The sequence below is a fragment of the Trachemys scripta genome, chromosome 1, assembly GCF_013100865.1.
Source record: "Trachemys scripta elegans isolate TJP31775 chromosome 1, CAS_Tse_1.0, whole genome shotgun sequence".
NCBI classification, from domain to species: domain Eukaryota; kingdom Metazoa; phylum Chordata; order Testudines; family Emydidae; genus Trachemys; species Trachemys scripta.
The window spans coordinates 72886991-72903397 of record NC_048298.1 but is presented as its reverse complement, the minus strand read 5'-3'; the positions used below and the strand labels follow the sequence as shown (position 1 = coordinate 72903397).

Sequence of the window (16407 nt, the reverse complement as noted above, 5' to 3'; positions counted from 1 at the left end):
CTGAAAGGTCATCGAGTCCAGCCCCCTGCCTTCACTAGCAGGACCAAGTACTGATTTTACCCCAGATCCCTAAGTGGCCTCCTCAAGGATTGAACTTACAACCCTGGATTTAGCAGGCTAATGCTCAAACCACTGAGCTGCCACCCTTGATATAAAGCATCCAAATTGGATTGTGAGCCAGAGACATGCTATTTAATAATAACAACATCTAAATATTCCTCACGTAATAATCTTAGTGATTCAGTACTTAATCCATCTTGTGTTGAGGTAAATGAAAACACTCCCATTGGCTGCAATGGTAATTGAATGGGGGAAGGGAGGTGACTTAGTGAATGAAAAATTCCACTAATCACACTAAATAGTACACATAAAGCTTCTTAGATATAGGTAGGAGATTCTATACGTGGGCACCACTGCAATCGGTATGATGTGTATTTAAGAGCTATGGGAATAGTAAGAAAGAGACCCAGAATATACTTGTATAATCATCTCCTGGGGTTTGTCAAGAAAATCTACTGCTCTTACTTGAACTCTGAAGTTGGAACCTACTTATGGTTAAGATCTATTGGAGGAAATTAATTTGGTTTTATTAATTAACTGAATCACTTGAGCTCCAGTTGCATGACTAAGTACTCTAGTTTCACCCTGCCTCCTTGAGTGTCACTCTGTAATATTAAAATTGCTCTTACCCATCATGTTGTATAAGCTTTGTGGTGCAAACTGCCTTGGCATTTTCTGTATTGCTTCCTTGTAAACCATAATGGCATCCTGAAACAGAAAAGAAAAATATTACTAAAGCACCATTTTCAATAGCACTTTTTCACAGCTAGCATTAGGTACTAGCTACCCTCCCAGAATGAAAAAAAGAAATAAATATTTTCATTACTAATACACTAGGAAGATCAGATTCCTCATTTATAAAAGGATCAACAAGTGATGTGAAGTTCTTAACACTAGACTGAATGATTTCCATTAGTGTGTGTGTGTCTAGATACAGATTCAAAATTCTGTGGACTGACAGAGTGCCCAGATTGATATCAGATTGTTACAATAAGCACCCTAATAATAAAGTATCATTGCCTAGTATCACCTAACAATAGAATCCAGATCCTATTATCGAATCTTTGCTCCATGGGAAAGAACGTGGATGAAGAATGAAAGGAGGAGCACTAAGGAGTCGGGAAATGCCAAAATTAAGGTTTCTGTGTGCTCTTGTGCATATGCATGACGTTATGTACTTGAATTTCATGATCGCATATTAATGTTTAATTCAGCAGGCATGCTGGAGATGTAAAGTGAACGAAGCCCAATAGTTATTTTCATTCTCACTGTTCAGTGTGACTTCTGCCTCATTCACTGCTCACAATCAAAACTTTACATTTATTGAGTAGTAAGAGTCCTTTGCAAAACATAACTGCATGACCATGTAACGTCCATTTTAGAAGGTAAGTACCCCAGGTAGAGACCTGTCATTTATTTATCCTTTGAAAATCATGCCCATCCATGGATTTGTACAACAACATAGTACTCTAAATGCAGTCACAGCAGAGCCATATAGTATGGTGCTGCTCTCTTATCTTTACAGATAGATTTTTTATCTGCATTTTAACCAAACACATTAATCACTGCCATTTGAGAGAGCTGAAAAAGGAAGCTGAATGTAGGGGACTCTGAACAGCAGGTGTGTACTTAATCGTAAGCAGCAGAGTTCATATGTTGCAGTCAGAAAAAATTACATGGATCACAGCCTTGTGCAACTACCATTCTGAAGTATGTTTGGCTGGACAGGAACAGCATAACAAAAACAAAAAAAAACTACCGACCCAACCAGGCCCTCAGCATATCTCCAATAGACAAAATACTTAACAGAGGTCTTCTCATCTGTATATATGATGGCTGCTATCTTTGCTGACTCACCAGTGGCTGAACTACTGGGGACCTCCAGAGCTAAAACATGAGCTACCCAGAGTGAGCTAAAGAGCCATGGACTCCCTATTTGGGGCTCTAACAGATTCTCATCTTCTGCTATTCAGGCACAGAGGCCAAACTGTAATACACACTCCCCAGTGGCTTACAGATATACACTTCTACCCCGATGTAACACGGCCCGATATAGCATGAATTCAGATGTAATGCGGTAAAGCAGTGCTTCGGGGGGCAAGTGCTGCGCACTCCGGCGAATCAAAGCAAGTTCGATATCACGCAGTTTCACCTATAATGCGGTAAGGTTTTTTGGCTCACGAGGACAGCGTTATATCGGGATAGAGGTGTACTTCAGTCATTTATGACAACAATCTCATGAAACAGACCAAACTGCAGAAAGCAAAAAGTCCAAGATTTGACAAGTTCTCATTCTGGTTCCAACACTATCTTGCTATGCATCACTGCATAAGCCATTTAACATTTCCGCAGCTCTGCCTCTCTCTCAGTAAATTGTGGAGAATAATACTTTCCCACACCGACAGGGATTTGTGCAGCTTAATCAATTAATATTTGTGAAGTACTTTGACATGGTTGATGAAAGGTGCTACTATATATAAATGATGGGTATTAATTATTATAAGGACTTTTTTGTAGGGTTGGGAGGGGTAGTGTTGATGTTTGCATGGGAAGGGAAAATTTGGTTCTCACCTCATAATGTCCTTGTTCATGAAAGAGTTTTCCTAAGTTATAAAGGCAACTGGTAACAGAGCTCTTGTGAGCATGAGGATCTTTCAAATTTTCATCAGGAATCTCTGAACACTTCAGGAACGTCCTCCTGGCTTCCTCAGTCTTTCCTTGATTCATCAGGATAATACCAGTATTTAAATAGGCAGCTGTTCGGGGAATAAACAAATATTACATGTTTTAGTGGGGTTCCACTATGTCATCATACCTGTTATCATTTTAAACCAACAAGGTATTCATGTTCACAGATTATAAAATCAGAAGGGACCACTGTGATCACTTAGTCTGACCTCCTGCACAACACAGGCCATAGAACTTCCCCTGAAGGTTGGCTGTTGATTTCTTAGAAACATAATATTGGGCAGAATTTTGTTTTTTAAGTAAAAGAAAACATGAGCCACCTTGCCTCCAAAACATAAATAAATAAATACATTAAATCAAGGGGATACCGAAGTGACTCAACAACCTGTAATTAGAGTCTACAGGTATGGTATTGGAATCAGTCACTGGCAATACCAACAAATCTTACTAGTGGAAGATTGTCCCAATTAAGGAAAAAGCAAAAAAAGGAATTCCAAAAACCTTGTATTATTGACTCACCACATTCCTTAAATGTCAGAGACTGGCTATCAGAAAACAATCATGAATGTCATAAATTTGAGTCAGTGTCCATGGCTCACCAGCCCATTCTTGTGAATGGTACAGGATCGTGCCATTGTTTTCAGTTCTGTAGCCCATTGTCTATCAGAGAGCAGATGTTGAACAGAGTGATTGTTTTGCAGCTCACTGAAGGGTAAAATAATTTCTCCTTCTCATTTTAATATTGAGAACAAATTTCCTTAAATACAACTGTCCATATATGCATGACTTCTCACACTAAATGTAGTTGGTGGGATATTACTTTATAATATATCTAGGCTTGGAACAATTAGATTTTTGTTGATAAAAAAGGCTATTTACTTTCTACATGGTGATACATGTGATGTTGAAAATTGGTTTTAATGGTTAAAGCTTTAACATTTTGAATGTCAACATCTATTGTCATTAAATAACTGCTGTCTTAGACCTCCATTATTTCCAACAACTGTGAAAATTTAAAACAGATAAAAATTGAAGAAACTCTGAAAAATAAAACACTGATATTATCCATTGAAATTATAAAAAAAAAACACAAATTCTGCCAAGCCTAAATATAGCGCATGTTATCCTTCTCATTCTAGCTTTATAATAGTTCAGAGATGAGGGAAGAAAAGAAATGTAAAAAAACCTACTGAATTACTTACAAGCTAATGTGGGTCTGCTACCAATTGCCAGTTTATAGTAATGTAGTGCTTCTGAAAACCTGCTGTTTTCCTGCAGCAGTAATCCTCTGTACCAGGAAAAAAAAAGAAATTTATTAATAGATATAGAAATTTACTGTAAAGGACTACCTTAAAAGCAGAGCAGTGTTCTGTCACCCCAGAGGAAACGAAAATGTTAAAATCAAAACAAAGATAACAAAAGGAAAATATACCATTTGTATTTCAGAGAAGCAATAAATAAAGAAAATGCTTACTTGCAACTACTAACATTTCAGAGAGAAAATTATTATGGTTGAAAAAAATAGAATTAATTCATAGGTGTCAGATGCATTCATATACCTTTGGCTACATGGGTACTAAAATGCGGCAACGTCAGCTTCCTAGGAAAATGGTGATTCATTTATACGTTCAAGAGCATGAGAGATTTTTTAGGGCTAATTTTTTTTTTTAATGCAGATAGAGCTTGGTGAGCTATTTGCACTAAATAATCTTTCATTTTTTCTTTTCATGACTGGAAAGCAGCTGAATGTTACAAATGTGTTTGTCATTCAAAATTTATCATCAACCACTTTATAAAAATATATTTCAGCCTATGGGTTTGTCTGAGCTATTTGGTTAGAATATTCATGATTGTGCGTGACTGGTCACCTAGCTCATATGATGCTGTTTCTACCCTGTGGTTGGATGGCAACCTTTAGTAACAGTAGAAAGTATATTAAAGAGACTGATGTGTGAATCCTTCAGGACTAACTTCCATGGGAACACATACATGCATATTAACTGAAGTTTTGCTTTCAGAAAACATTCTTTTGAATTGAATACACACACACACACACACACACACACACACACAGAATATATCTATGAATGTTTGTGGAAAATTAAGAAAAAGTGCCATGTATATTGTTGACATGAATTCATAGCTTTATATTCAAATGAATGTTCCCCCAAAGATTTTCAGTATTCCTGCAGATCTAAAAGGATGTTTAAAATGAATGGATGGATATGTTTAAATGCATATGATTAATTACTGATATTAGCGAAGCACAAAAAAGATTGTGATCTTGTTCTGCTAAGACATGTCCTCTGCTCGTACAACTCAACCACTTATTTAACCACTAATGAAGTGGTTGTTACAGCAAAACAGTTTGTCCATTTTAGAACACTTCTCCTGTTTCCCTTCATTTTCATGTTCTCATAACTTTTCAAAATGAACACATTAGGATGAGTCATGTTTGATCTCTATACAAAGAGGATTTTTCCCCCTTACGACAGTCTGAGCAAAATCCATTCAAACACTTTTGAGTTAAGCCAGCAGATGAGGGGGGAAAATACCTTTTTCCTATTTTTTATTTATTTTATTTTCAAGGTATCACTAGAATTGAATAAAGGCCTGCAGCAAAAGTAGCTGAAGTCTGTAATTTGAAACTTGGCATGAAATCATGGACATAATCCTCATTAACAGAGCTATTCAAAATGTTCTACTGTTAGATTTATGATGAAATTTTGAATTTGGATTTTAACAATAAAAATACTGGATATTTATTTTGTATTATTGGTGTTTCTCCATTGTGCTTTATAACTGGATCTAAGTTTTTTTTTTTAATTGATTAAAAGTTTCATCAAAATGGCACATGATAATAAAAAAAAACAAAAAAAACCACAATCTTTTCAGAATGTTGTTTCATTTTTTGACAAGCTCTTCTTATTAGGGCCAACTATTTTTTCTTGGATTTGATTGCCTGACAAATGGGGTACTGACTATGCGTTACAGGAAGTTTCTTTAAAACTATAAGTGTTTAAGAAAACAGATAAATGCACAGCTAACTTATAATGTACACCTTACCTGAGTGACTTATAAATGAACATCCCAAAAAGCTACATTTAATATCATAGTAGAAATTTAATTCACAAGAAAACAAAACAAAAAATTCCTAGGAAATTCAATTTTTTTTTACATTTGCTGTATTATACAAATACATTTTAGTTACTAGTCCTGCACATGTGATTAAAAGTTTAAGTACTCACTTATGTGCTTTGCAGATTCAGGACTATAAACAGTTCTCAGATGCTATTTACCTAGGGACAATAAGGGCATAAACAGGAAAGAACCTGCACTTCTCTGTCATCTGTGAGCACAGAAACTTATTCTTGGTAATACTGACTATCTGATACATTACACACAAACAGGGATAAACACAACCCCTCTTTCTGGCTCCAGTTGTATTAAGAGATTAACAGTTCTCATGAAAATATGTCTCTTTTCAAGCGGAATTATGATTAATTTTTTAAAAACTTTAGCTGTTTCCCTTTCCAGAGTAAAGAAAGGCACCAGGGCTTTCTTTTAAACAAAAAACAGACAAACAATAAATCAACAACAAAACCCTTTTCACTGCAGCCGGAAGACACACACACACTCACTATAGAAAAAGCACCCTGGCAGAAAGAACATAAAAGTCCACTGCATATATGCATTCCTTATTAAATGAAAGTTAAGATAGAAAATATTAAATTCTAAATCCTAGACAAGGGGGAATATTTTTCACTGAGAACGATATATCCGGTGTTTGCATTTTATCTTTACTGTCTCTTGATCAGCACCAGGCAGCCTCACTTTTGCCCTAATGTTTTCAGGCTAATCTAGTATTAAGTGGCTCAAATCACTCACAGTATCAAGGCTGTTTATTTGTAGTTCCCACATACTGTAGTTTGAGTCAATGACAGAGCAACGTTCATGTCTAGTGTTTTTTTAAAGACGCACAGTGGTTGCAAAAAAAGGATATTACAAAGGTTACTTCTGTTTCTTCGGGGGAGAAAAAAACAATGAATATGACTTGAATTCTAAAAGATTTTTGATTTCTAAGTTTTTATTCATTTTTAAATACCAGGTCACTTTTTACGTTTAGCAGCATGCCCCCTGACTTCCAGGTAGATTCTGCAGTGATAATAAGAACAGGAGTACTTGTGGCACCTTAGAGACTAACAAATTTATTAGAGCATAAGCTTTCGTGGGCTACAACCCACTTCTTCGGATGCATATAGAGTGTACTATATATACATCCGAAATTTGTTAGCTTCTAAGGTGCCACAAGTACTCCTGTTCTTTTTGAGGATACAGACTAACACGGCTGCTACCCTGAAACCTGCAGTGATAATATAGCACATGGATAATAAATCTTCTAGAATTTTAGTTTTGTTCCCTGTTAAGCTTTGGTTATATAGCACTTGCCCTTAAAGACTACTTATTATTATAAGATTTTTAGTTCAATGAAATAATTAATATATAAAATCAATACCAAGCACAAATGTTACATGATCTCTTATGAATTTTTAAGTCATCATGCTTTTTGCATTTGCTTTTGCTATATTTTTAAATCCTTGGATTTATAAACCTCTGTGCTTGAGGAAGCGGTTATGAATTCTGGATGAATTGTTTTTGCATACTGAGACAATTACGGATTAATTGTTGTTCAGTTTGAATATAATGAATTACTTTGGTATGATGTTTATACCATTTGGATTAAAAACACACTTATTTGTCATTATTACTGAAGTAATTCCCTGTTTTCATTGCATGCTTTAGTACTAGCACTTCGGATTAATTATTTTATGCTATATGGTTTCAATTTTTTTCCCTTTCTTATTCAGTACAAAAACACCTTTTTGCAGTTGTTGCACTTGCTATTTAAAGTTCATATAGATACAACAAGCTGTGTGGGTGTGAGATTGAATATTGACTTCCAATAAATAATTAGACTTTTATTTCTGTTTTGGTATGAGTCTCAGTAAAATGAAAAACTGATGTATATGACCTACAGAACCTTGATCAGCCATGAAACTACCTCTTTTCCTATGTGAAATTGACTCTGATTGACCTCTGACACCTTATTACTTTCTTTGTGGCTTCTGATAGCACGAGACTGAGTAGATTTATGTGCATCTAGTTCTAGATTCAGCTTAAACAAAATCAAGAAAGGATTTAAAGAAAAATTCCAAAAGTAATTTTTTTAGTTGAATAAAATTAAGTCACACTTTTTTTGGTCTGTTTTTGAAAGATAACCAGCCTGGATCACTGCCAAAAATGAGGATAAAATATTTAATGAAATAGATAAAAAGTTAAGAGAATGATGCTTGCATGAAATTGGAAACAGTAATTTAAACACTTGACTTGCAGGATGGCACAGTTATCACTATCTTCCTGAAATGGCACTGGTATTAGTAGAGCTTAAGAGATAGGCTTATTTCTGTCTCCAATAGAAAAGTCATCTCTTACCGCATGCACGATCAAAATAAACAGGCATATACACACATATTACAAATGCTCACCCTCATCCAACCTCTGTATTATTACAAACAAAAAGCCATGTGAAAAGAATGTGCAGGTTGCAAAATCAAGCACTCCAAAGTTAGGAAATGCCAAGTCACTTACCCATTCAGAAACTGGAGTTTGAGATGTGTTGTCCATATACACATTCCACTATTGGTGTGCATGTGCCCTAGCACTCATGTCTGTAGACTTTTTGGCCAGCTGTATCCATACAGCTAGCTTGCACCCTGATGCTCTTTGTGATGTCTGACAAGGGCATTTAAGAGCAGGGTGCGCCTATTGCCATTAGTTTCCTCTCAACTGCAAAATATAAATGAGAGGATACCAAGGTCAAGAGGATGGAGGGGGGGTTGTGAAATGTACATAGGGACAACATACCTCGAAGGTAAGTAACTTTTCATTCTCCTTCAAGTGGCTGTTTATATGCACATTCCACTACTAGATGTCTATGAAAGAAGGGACTGGAGAACAGCATTAACAAAACCAGCATCTAAGCTGGAGGCTTCTGTAAGAGCACAATGCTTGGTAAATGTATGAACAGAGCACCAGGTCGCTGCCTTTACATATATCTAGGATTGAGACATTGTTCAGGGAAATTAATGAGGCTCTCTGGTCTCTAGTGAAATGAGCTTTCAACCCTGCAGGTGGGTCTCTTTTTCCTATGTCATAACAAGATTTCACACATTCTGAAATCCATTTTGAGAAGTTCCTTGAATTTGTGAAGACACGACATTGCCTTTCAGTTCATCAGCTACAAAGAGCCTTGGAGACGATCAGAATGTTTTTTCTTCTTTGTAGATAAAACACTGGAGCCTTTCTGACATTCAAAGGGTGGAGGGCCACTTCTGACTTACACACATGAGGAAAGAACACAGATGGGTGGATTTGCTGATTTCGGTGGAATTCCATGACCACCTTAGGTAAGTACTTTGGATGAGCCCTAAGGAAGATAGGGAAGACAATCATGTGTGTTGGGAGGGTCTGCCATGAAGATTTTTCTGGAGTGATGTAAAAGGGGTCATAATGCCACAGGTTTGAATAGAAGCTCCATAAGCATGGGACATACTACATTAAAGCCCTAAGGGGAAATGGGGCCCCTTAACAGGTGGAAAGTCTCTCGTGAAACCTTTATGAATCTCAGGTCTGTAAGAGAAGACAGATTGGCCATCAATAGGCAGACGACATGATGAAATTGCCACCAGGTGAACTCTCAGAGAACTCAGAGAGATTAGATCATTTCAGCTCTAGCAGGCACTCCTACATTACTGGTATAGGTGCTTCATGAGGGAGGAGTGACCTCAACCAAGATCTGTGGGAGAATCTTGTTCATTTCACGAGGGGTATCTGGTGGGTCTTTCCTGCTTTGACCAAAATATCCCTGACTGGAGAAACTTCTAGGCTAGACATCCATCCAGCAGCCAGGCTGTGAGGTGGAGAGACTTGAGGTCTGGGTGCAGCACCTTCCCTTTGAACTATGACAGCAAGTCCAGTATCAGGTTTGGGCCTTGGACAGCCTTAGGACATCTGGAAACAAAAACTCCCTTGGCCAGGCTGGTGCTATCAATATGTTTGGTGGAGTCTTGTCTGACCTTGCAAAGTACTCTGGAAATTAGAGGAATGTGAGGGAAAGCATATAAAAGGTTACTCATCCATGGGACAAGAAAAGCATCAGATAGGGCACCTGGGCTCAAACTTCTCCTGAGGCAAAATAAGTCGCAAACAATTCTATAAAGGGGTGGGGCCCCATTCATTGAAAGGGATGAAGAATGCGGTCCTTGATCTCCCTTTTGTGATTCAATGAGATAGGTCTGTTCAGACTGTATGCTAGGGAGGTCTGCAGGCCAGGTATGTTGACAGCTGAGAGGGAAGTTTGATGTCAGAGTGACCAGTTCCACAATCTGACTGCTTCTTGATACAGCAAGAGCATCTTGCTCCTCTGATTGGTGTAGAGCAGTGGTTCCCAAACTTGTTCCGCAGCTTGTGCAGGGAAAGCCCCCAGCAGGCCAGGCCGGTTTGTTTACCTGCCGCGTCCACAGGTTCGTCTGATTGCAGCTCCCAGTGGCCACGGTTTGCTGCTCCAGGGAGCTGCTGGAAGTGGCAGCCAGTACATCTTCCGGCCTGCGCTGCTTCCAGCAGCTCCCATTGGCCTGGAGCATGAACCGTGGCCACTGGGAGCCGTGATCGGCCAAACCTGCAGACGCGGCAGGTAAACAAACCACCCGGCCTGCCAGGGGCTTACCCTGCACAAGCGGCGGAACAAATTTGGGAACCACTGGTGTAGAACATGGTGGTTGTATTTTCCAGCATTTTTTACATGTGTTGTCCCTTGATGTTGCTGATAAAAACCTTGCAGACTCTCCTGACATCCCTGAGTTCTAATAGGCTGATGTGCATGCTGGACCACCAATGATCTGCCACAATGCCAGGAGATGGCTGAGAGGAAACTGATGGAGGTAGGCATTCCCTGCCCTTATATGCCCTCACTGGAGAGCACAAGGAGCATCTGGGTACAGGCACACCTTATGAATACTGCTGGCCAAAAAGTCTCTGGTCCTGAGCACCTGGGGCACATGCACACCAACAGCTGGACTGTGCATATGGACAATTACTTGAAGGAGAACCTTAATTTGACCCCTTTGTGATTATGCTTTATGATACAGTTCAGTGACATGATCACATACCATTTTTTCCACAGTGCCCCTGCCTCATTTAGGTCACAAGATGGATGGTGCTTGCTGAATGAGCAATATTGAATATTTTGTTTTATCTTCATTGTTCAATACATGGGCCAGGTCTTATTCACTGCACATTATTCAAGCCTTATTCTGAAGGCAGTATTGTTCATTTCCTTGTGGAATTTATAGGGTGCTCATCACGATCGTATCTGAGTGCTTCATAGATGTTAATGGATTTATCGTCGCAATACTCCTATGAAGCAGGGAAGTGTTGTTATCCATATTTTACCAGTAGGGAACTAAATGACTTTACCAAAGATCACACAGGAAGTCTGTGATAGATCAGGGAAGTGAACCAGGGTCTCCCAGATCAGGATCCTAATCACTACCTCATCATCTCTCCACCTCCTAAATTATTTGAGCAAAGTTGTGCAAATACTACATTTTGAGCATAAAACATCTCCACTAGATGTGGGAGATGCTGCTGTTATTCAGAATGTGTGCAACTCCAGTATTCCATGACATCATTATGTGAATGAATGGACTGCTGTTATATTAAGGGACAAATCCTGTCTCTGCATCTGCTACTGTATGGTTGCTCCTTTGGCAATGGAACCAGTGCCGTTTTATTGCAAAAGGATTGGCGACAGGATTCTGGAGAGCTGTGCAGACGTTACCCACCGCTCTGCATCTCAAAACGCAGGTCCACGAAAAGCTCCCATTAGGAGGTAGATGGGCCCATGGCTCTCCAGTCTTTCAACTCTGTGGTGGGAGGGCATGGGGAACAAAAGGGGCTGTGGAGCTTAATTCACCACTGGGCTGGAATGACCTCCACTGAGTATCTTCTTCCATGTAGCTGCTCTCAATAATAGCAGGTATATATTTTGTAGACTTCTAAGGAAGTATAAATTGACACTACTTAAGGCCCTACTTGAATTGCAGGATGATTGTCAAATAATTGCAGCTGAGTTGCAGACAAGACATGGAAAATGAATAATGGACCTTTAATAACTGTGGTAATTTGGAAAAGCCAGAGAAGACCTATTTGTTTAAGGGCTGGTCAGCATTACATAGTTAGGTCCACGTAAAGCAACTTACATTGAACTAATTATGCCAGTGTATACACTACAGCCTTCCTCCCGCCGATGTTAGTGCCCTACTACACATAATAGCCCCACCTTCATGAGAGGCGTAGGGCTTCTGTCGGTGCAGTTAGGGTGAGACAGAGTTTGTGTAGACAGCATTACTTATATTGGCTGCTGGCTGACTTGTCAACTTCATGGCAGGAGCCATAAAATTGACAAGCAAGCCAGACAGCTAGAGAGCCCAGCTGCTCCCCACTCCCCTGGAGAACTGAACAGCTGGACCCCACTCCCAGCTTCGAGCAGGGCTGAGAAGCACAGGAGGCTGGACCCCATTCCCAGCTGTGAAATTGACAAAGCTACCCAGCTCCCAGTGGGAAGCAGGGAGGGGATGACTGAGAAGTCAGGGCAGCTCTCCCCCCACTCCCAGCGGAGAACAGGGAGGCGAGAAGCCCTGGGTGGCTTCCCCCCACACTCCTCGTGAGGAACAGGTAGGGGAGAAGCCCTGTGCGGCTTTCCACCTGCTCCCAGTGGGGAATGGGGAGCGCAGGGTGGGAGGCAGCCCACTGGCAGCCTGCAAGCTTGTGGTGTAGAACGGGCTCTCAGCTCCCCATGCTGCCCCCCTTAAGTTGCTGGAAGCACTCCTGGTGAGGATGTGCACCACCAACCCAAGAAGGGTAGTGTGGACATGCACCACAGCAGTAATTATTGTGGTGGCTGTTGACCTAATATAGGTCAATTTACCTTTCTAGTGTAGACATACCCTAAGAAAAAATTGATGGAACAAAATTAACACTCAAGTATTATGTTATGCCTACTAATTTTTTTGATAACCAAGCATTTTGCTGCAACTATATTACATTTATTAATTCATGGGGCTGACAGCGGGAGACCCTGGAGGTTGATGGCTGGGGCTCCTGTTGTCAGCCTCGTGCGGCTGACAAAATTGCAGTAGAAGCCAAATATTGTGGTATTCACACACAATTTCTGCAATTTTGCAAATTAAGTAGGGCCTTAACACTATCTTATCTAACGGCCATACTCCAGTGACATCACTGCACACTTCGCTAGCCCCACATAATCAAATGCATTTTGGACTAAGCCCGCCTAAAGAAAAGATTTCTAACTTTTTTGGAAGCTTTAGGGTTCCAACAAATGCAAAATATGACAGCAAGTGCTCTCCCCCAAATTAACAATTCAGGACATATTTCTCCTGTGTAAAAAGCTTTACATCCAGCTTCCTGTTAAAGAGCATATCAATTGCAAATTATAACTGTCTTACACACAGGAGCTATCATAACAAGAACCAATAGCTGGAAGCTGAAGCTGAACAAATTCAGACTAGAAATAAGGCAAAAATTTTAAGCATATCTGGATCCGCTGAGCTAATCTTCTAGTTCCTTCTTATCATTTCAAGACTCAGGTGACTATGGATTTCTGCAATTAGAATTCATAATTGTGAAATCCTCTCTCTTTAAGTTAGTCAATAAATTTAAATTGAAGTTTTTGTTACACAGTGATTAAGGTTCCAATAGACATTTAACATTTTCCTTTAGAGCAGGGATCGGCAACCTTTGGCACGCAGTCTGCCAGGGTAAGCACCCTGGCGGGCCGGGACGGTTTGTTTACCTGCCGCACCCACAGGTTCAGCTGATCGCAGCTCCCACTGGCCACGGTTCGCAGTTCCAGGCCAATGGGGGTGGCGGGAAGCAGTGGCCAGCACATCCCTCGGCCCGCACTGGTTCCCGCAGCCCCCATTAACCTGGAGCGGTGAGTGGGAGCTGCAGTCGGCCGAACCTGTGGACGCGGCTGGTAAACAAACCGGCCCAGCCTGCCAGAGGGCTTACCCTGGTGAGCTGCGTCCCAAAGGTTGCTGATCCCTGCTTTAGAGTATCTCAAAGCAGTTTAAAACCATGATTAATTAAACTGCCTAACATTCCTGCCTGTGAGATAGATAGGTATGAAGGGACTTGCCAAAGAAGCACATGAGTGGTAGAGCTGGGAACAGAACTAAAACAAACTTGAGAATTATTAGTTTTTCCTTCCTAAGAAATTAGCCATGTTTGTGGTGAAGTATGATGATGGGAAGCAACAGCAGGACAACCATTGAGTATGACTAAGCTTCCAGGGAAGATGGAGACTGTGAGGGTTTAAGCCCCTCCTTACGGCAGCACGGCCTAGTGGCCAGAGTCCATAGGATCAACCCTGGTCGCAGGGCAGCACGGCCTAATGGCCAGAGTCCATCTAAGCGCCCCTGGTTGCAGGGCAATATGGCCTAATGGCCAGAGTCCATCTAAGCGCCCCTGGTTGCAGGTTCCCTCCTTTTATACTCAGTGAGCATCTGGAGCATGCCCAGTACGAACGGAGAGGGACTTCCTCTGTCAGAGCTACTGGTCTGACGTCGCTGGGGCTAGTGCGGTGTGGGGCTGCCCCGTCACAGAGACCTAAACCACTGTACAGAGCCTGGGCAGAGCCATCATGTGGAAAAACTGAGATCCATGAGGTTGAGGCTACAATCCTTCAGCTCTGCACCCATCAAAGACCACACCCTCTTTGAGGCTTATAGTGTTTTTAAAACCAAGAGAATAAGTATACTTGCCTCATGTGGACGATTGGTATCGAGCCATTTCTTTCCTGTCCCTGACCTCAGCACAAGATGTAACCCACCTCCCTCTCCTGGTTCCTAGCCTGAGAAGAGGTCAGAAACCAGCAATAGTGGGAGTAGAAGTTGAGTCCATTAGTCCTTTTACAGTGGCTACTCAAACTCCTTTGAAAATAGCCAGTTCCTATAATTATTTAAACACTGTTCTATTGTGGGGAGGAGGTTGTTTCTCCATTTTCAGAGGGGAAACCCATTAAAAGAGGAGATTTTGTCCATTCCGATTTGACTTGGCGGGGGATGGGGGGGGTCAGCTTGATGTCATGATTGGATACTTATTATGCTTTATTTCATTGCAGATATTTAAAAATATGCCCTCTGAAGAGTACAGGGCTCATGTGTGAGGTTTAACAAATACAGAGATAGTTCCACTCATCATTCCCACTCCCAACTTTTTCTTTTAGAAATGGAAGGTTGGGGAGGGGAGGTCATTCCCCCTACAAACAACTAATTTCCCTTCTTAAATGTACTCCCACACAACCACTTCCTCTGCACCCTCTATAGCAAATGCATGAGGAAAGAGAAGTACCTTTGCTCTAAATCAGTAAATTTCTAGTGGGAGGAAGAACGTTTTTGAATTAAAGACCATATCCAGAATACACTGCACATCAGCTCATTCATCGCTACCACTAGCTAATATGCCCTCAGCAGCCGGGATAGATGACAGAAAGAAAGGCAGTTTCTCAGATGGCCAGGATACAAGTGGATCAAGCTTTTGTATACCAATCAAAACCTTGTGGGAGAGGGTGCACGGGGAGATAGCAGCTGCAGTACAAAGTACCAAGCAGATTGTGAGCCAGTGCTAGAACAGCATAATTTGCAGGCATTAGATTTGCATCCATCTTTTTACTTCCCTAGGGAAAGAAAGACTTCATTCTTCATAATGCAAACCTGCCTTTGAGAGCATAGAAATTAAAGTACTTGAAATCTGCTGGATGAAGTAGAACAAGTTCAAGCATTCCAAGTGAATGCAGTAAGACAGACACACAAAAGACTTCTGGCCCTTTTACTAATTTCCAACCACTGTTAAGTAAAACCAAACCAAACCAATGATAATAAAAAAGGAAATGAAAGTTATTTGACTGTATTGTGACAATGCATCCCTTTCAGATTCACTTTTGATTTCTTCAGTTAATCGTCTAAATTGCATGGACAATGCAATTTTTTTAAGCAAGGCTTATATTTGCGGGAATCTTTAATCAATTGTCCAGAATGAGAGGCTATCTGACTAGAACTGTCGGAATAATTAGTCAATTTTGTCACTTCGCCCTTGGAATAGTTATTTAGGAGTTAAATTTTCCTTTATTCTGTACCTGCTCCTCAAGTGATAATTCATGCATGGAGATGCACCGTCAACACTAAATACAGCTATGCTGGAGCGCTTAATTAACATGTTCACAGTATTAGACTGCTTACCAAAGTACACATGTGTAGCAGACTATTTCCACACACATACACACAAAATTATATCGTACATGGATCTTTCAGCTGTCAACCTTAACAGAAAACTTCCCCTACTTTGCTTGACCTAGTAGTATAAAATTCATAATGTTAGAAGCCTTTGTTTGTTTTGCATTGTATTGTTTGCTTTTAATTTTTGTTTTGTTTTAACCTGAAGTCGTTAACATTAAATGGTACATCACTCTTTTTTTCAGCATTAGAAAATAATTTAAAATGCAAAACAGCGTGTCAACAT

The 16407-nt window shown here is 40.3% G+C and overlaps 1 protein-coding gene across 1 annotated transcript in view; it reads right to left on the bottom strand.

The window, feature by feature from the left end:
• The window catches only part of TMTC2 (transmembrane O-mannosyltransferase targeting cadherins 2), a 356119-nt gene that overhangs the window by 98086 nt on the left and 241626 nt on the right, over window positions 1-16407 (bottom strand). The window contains exons 5-7 of the mRNA XM_034772257.1: window positions 3951-4036; window positions 2632-2816; window positions 690-768 (exon numbers count right to left, since the gene is read on the bottom strand). Coding sequence (XP_034628148.1) covers window positions 690-768; window positions 2632-2816; window positions 3951-4036 — 350 coding nt within the window. The remainder of the gene's footprint in view (window positions 1-689; window positions 769-2631; window positions 2817-3950; window positions 4037-16407) is intronic.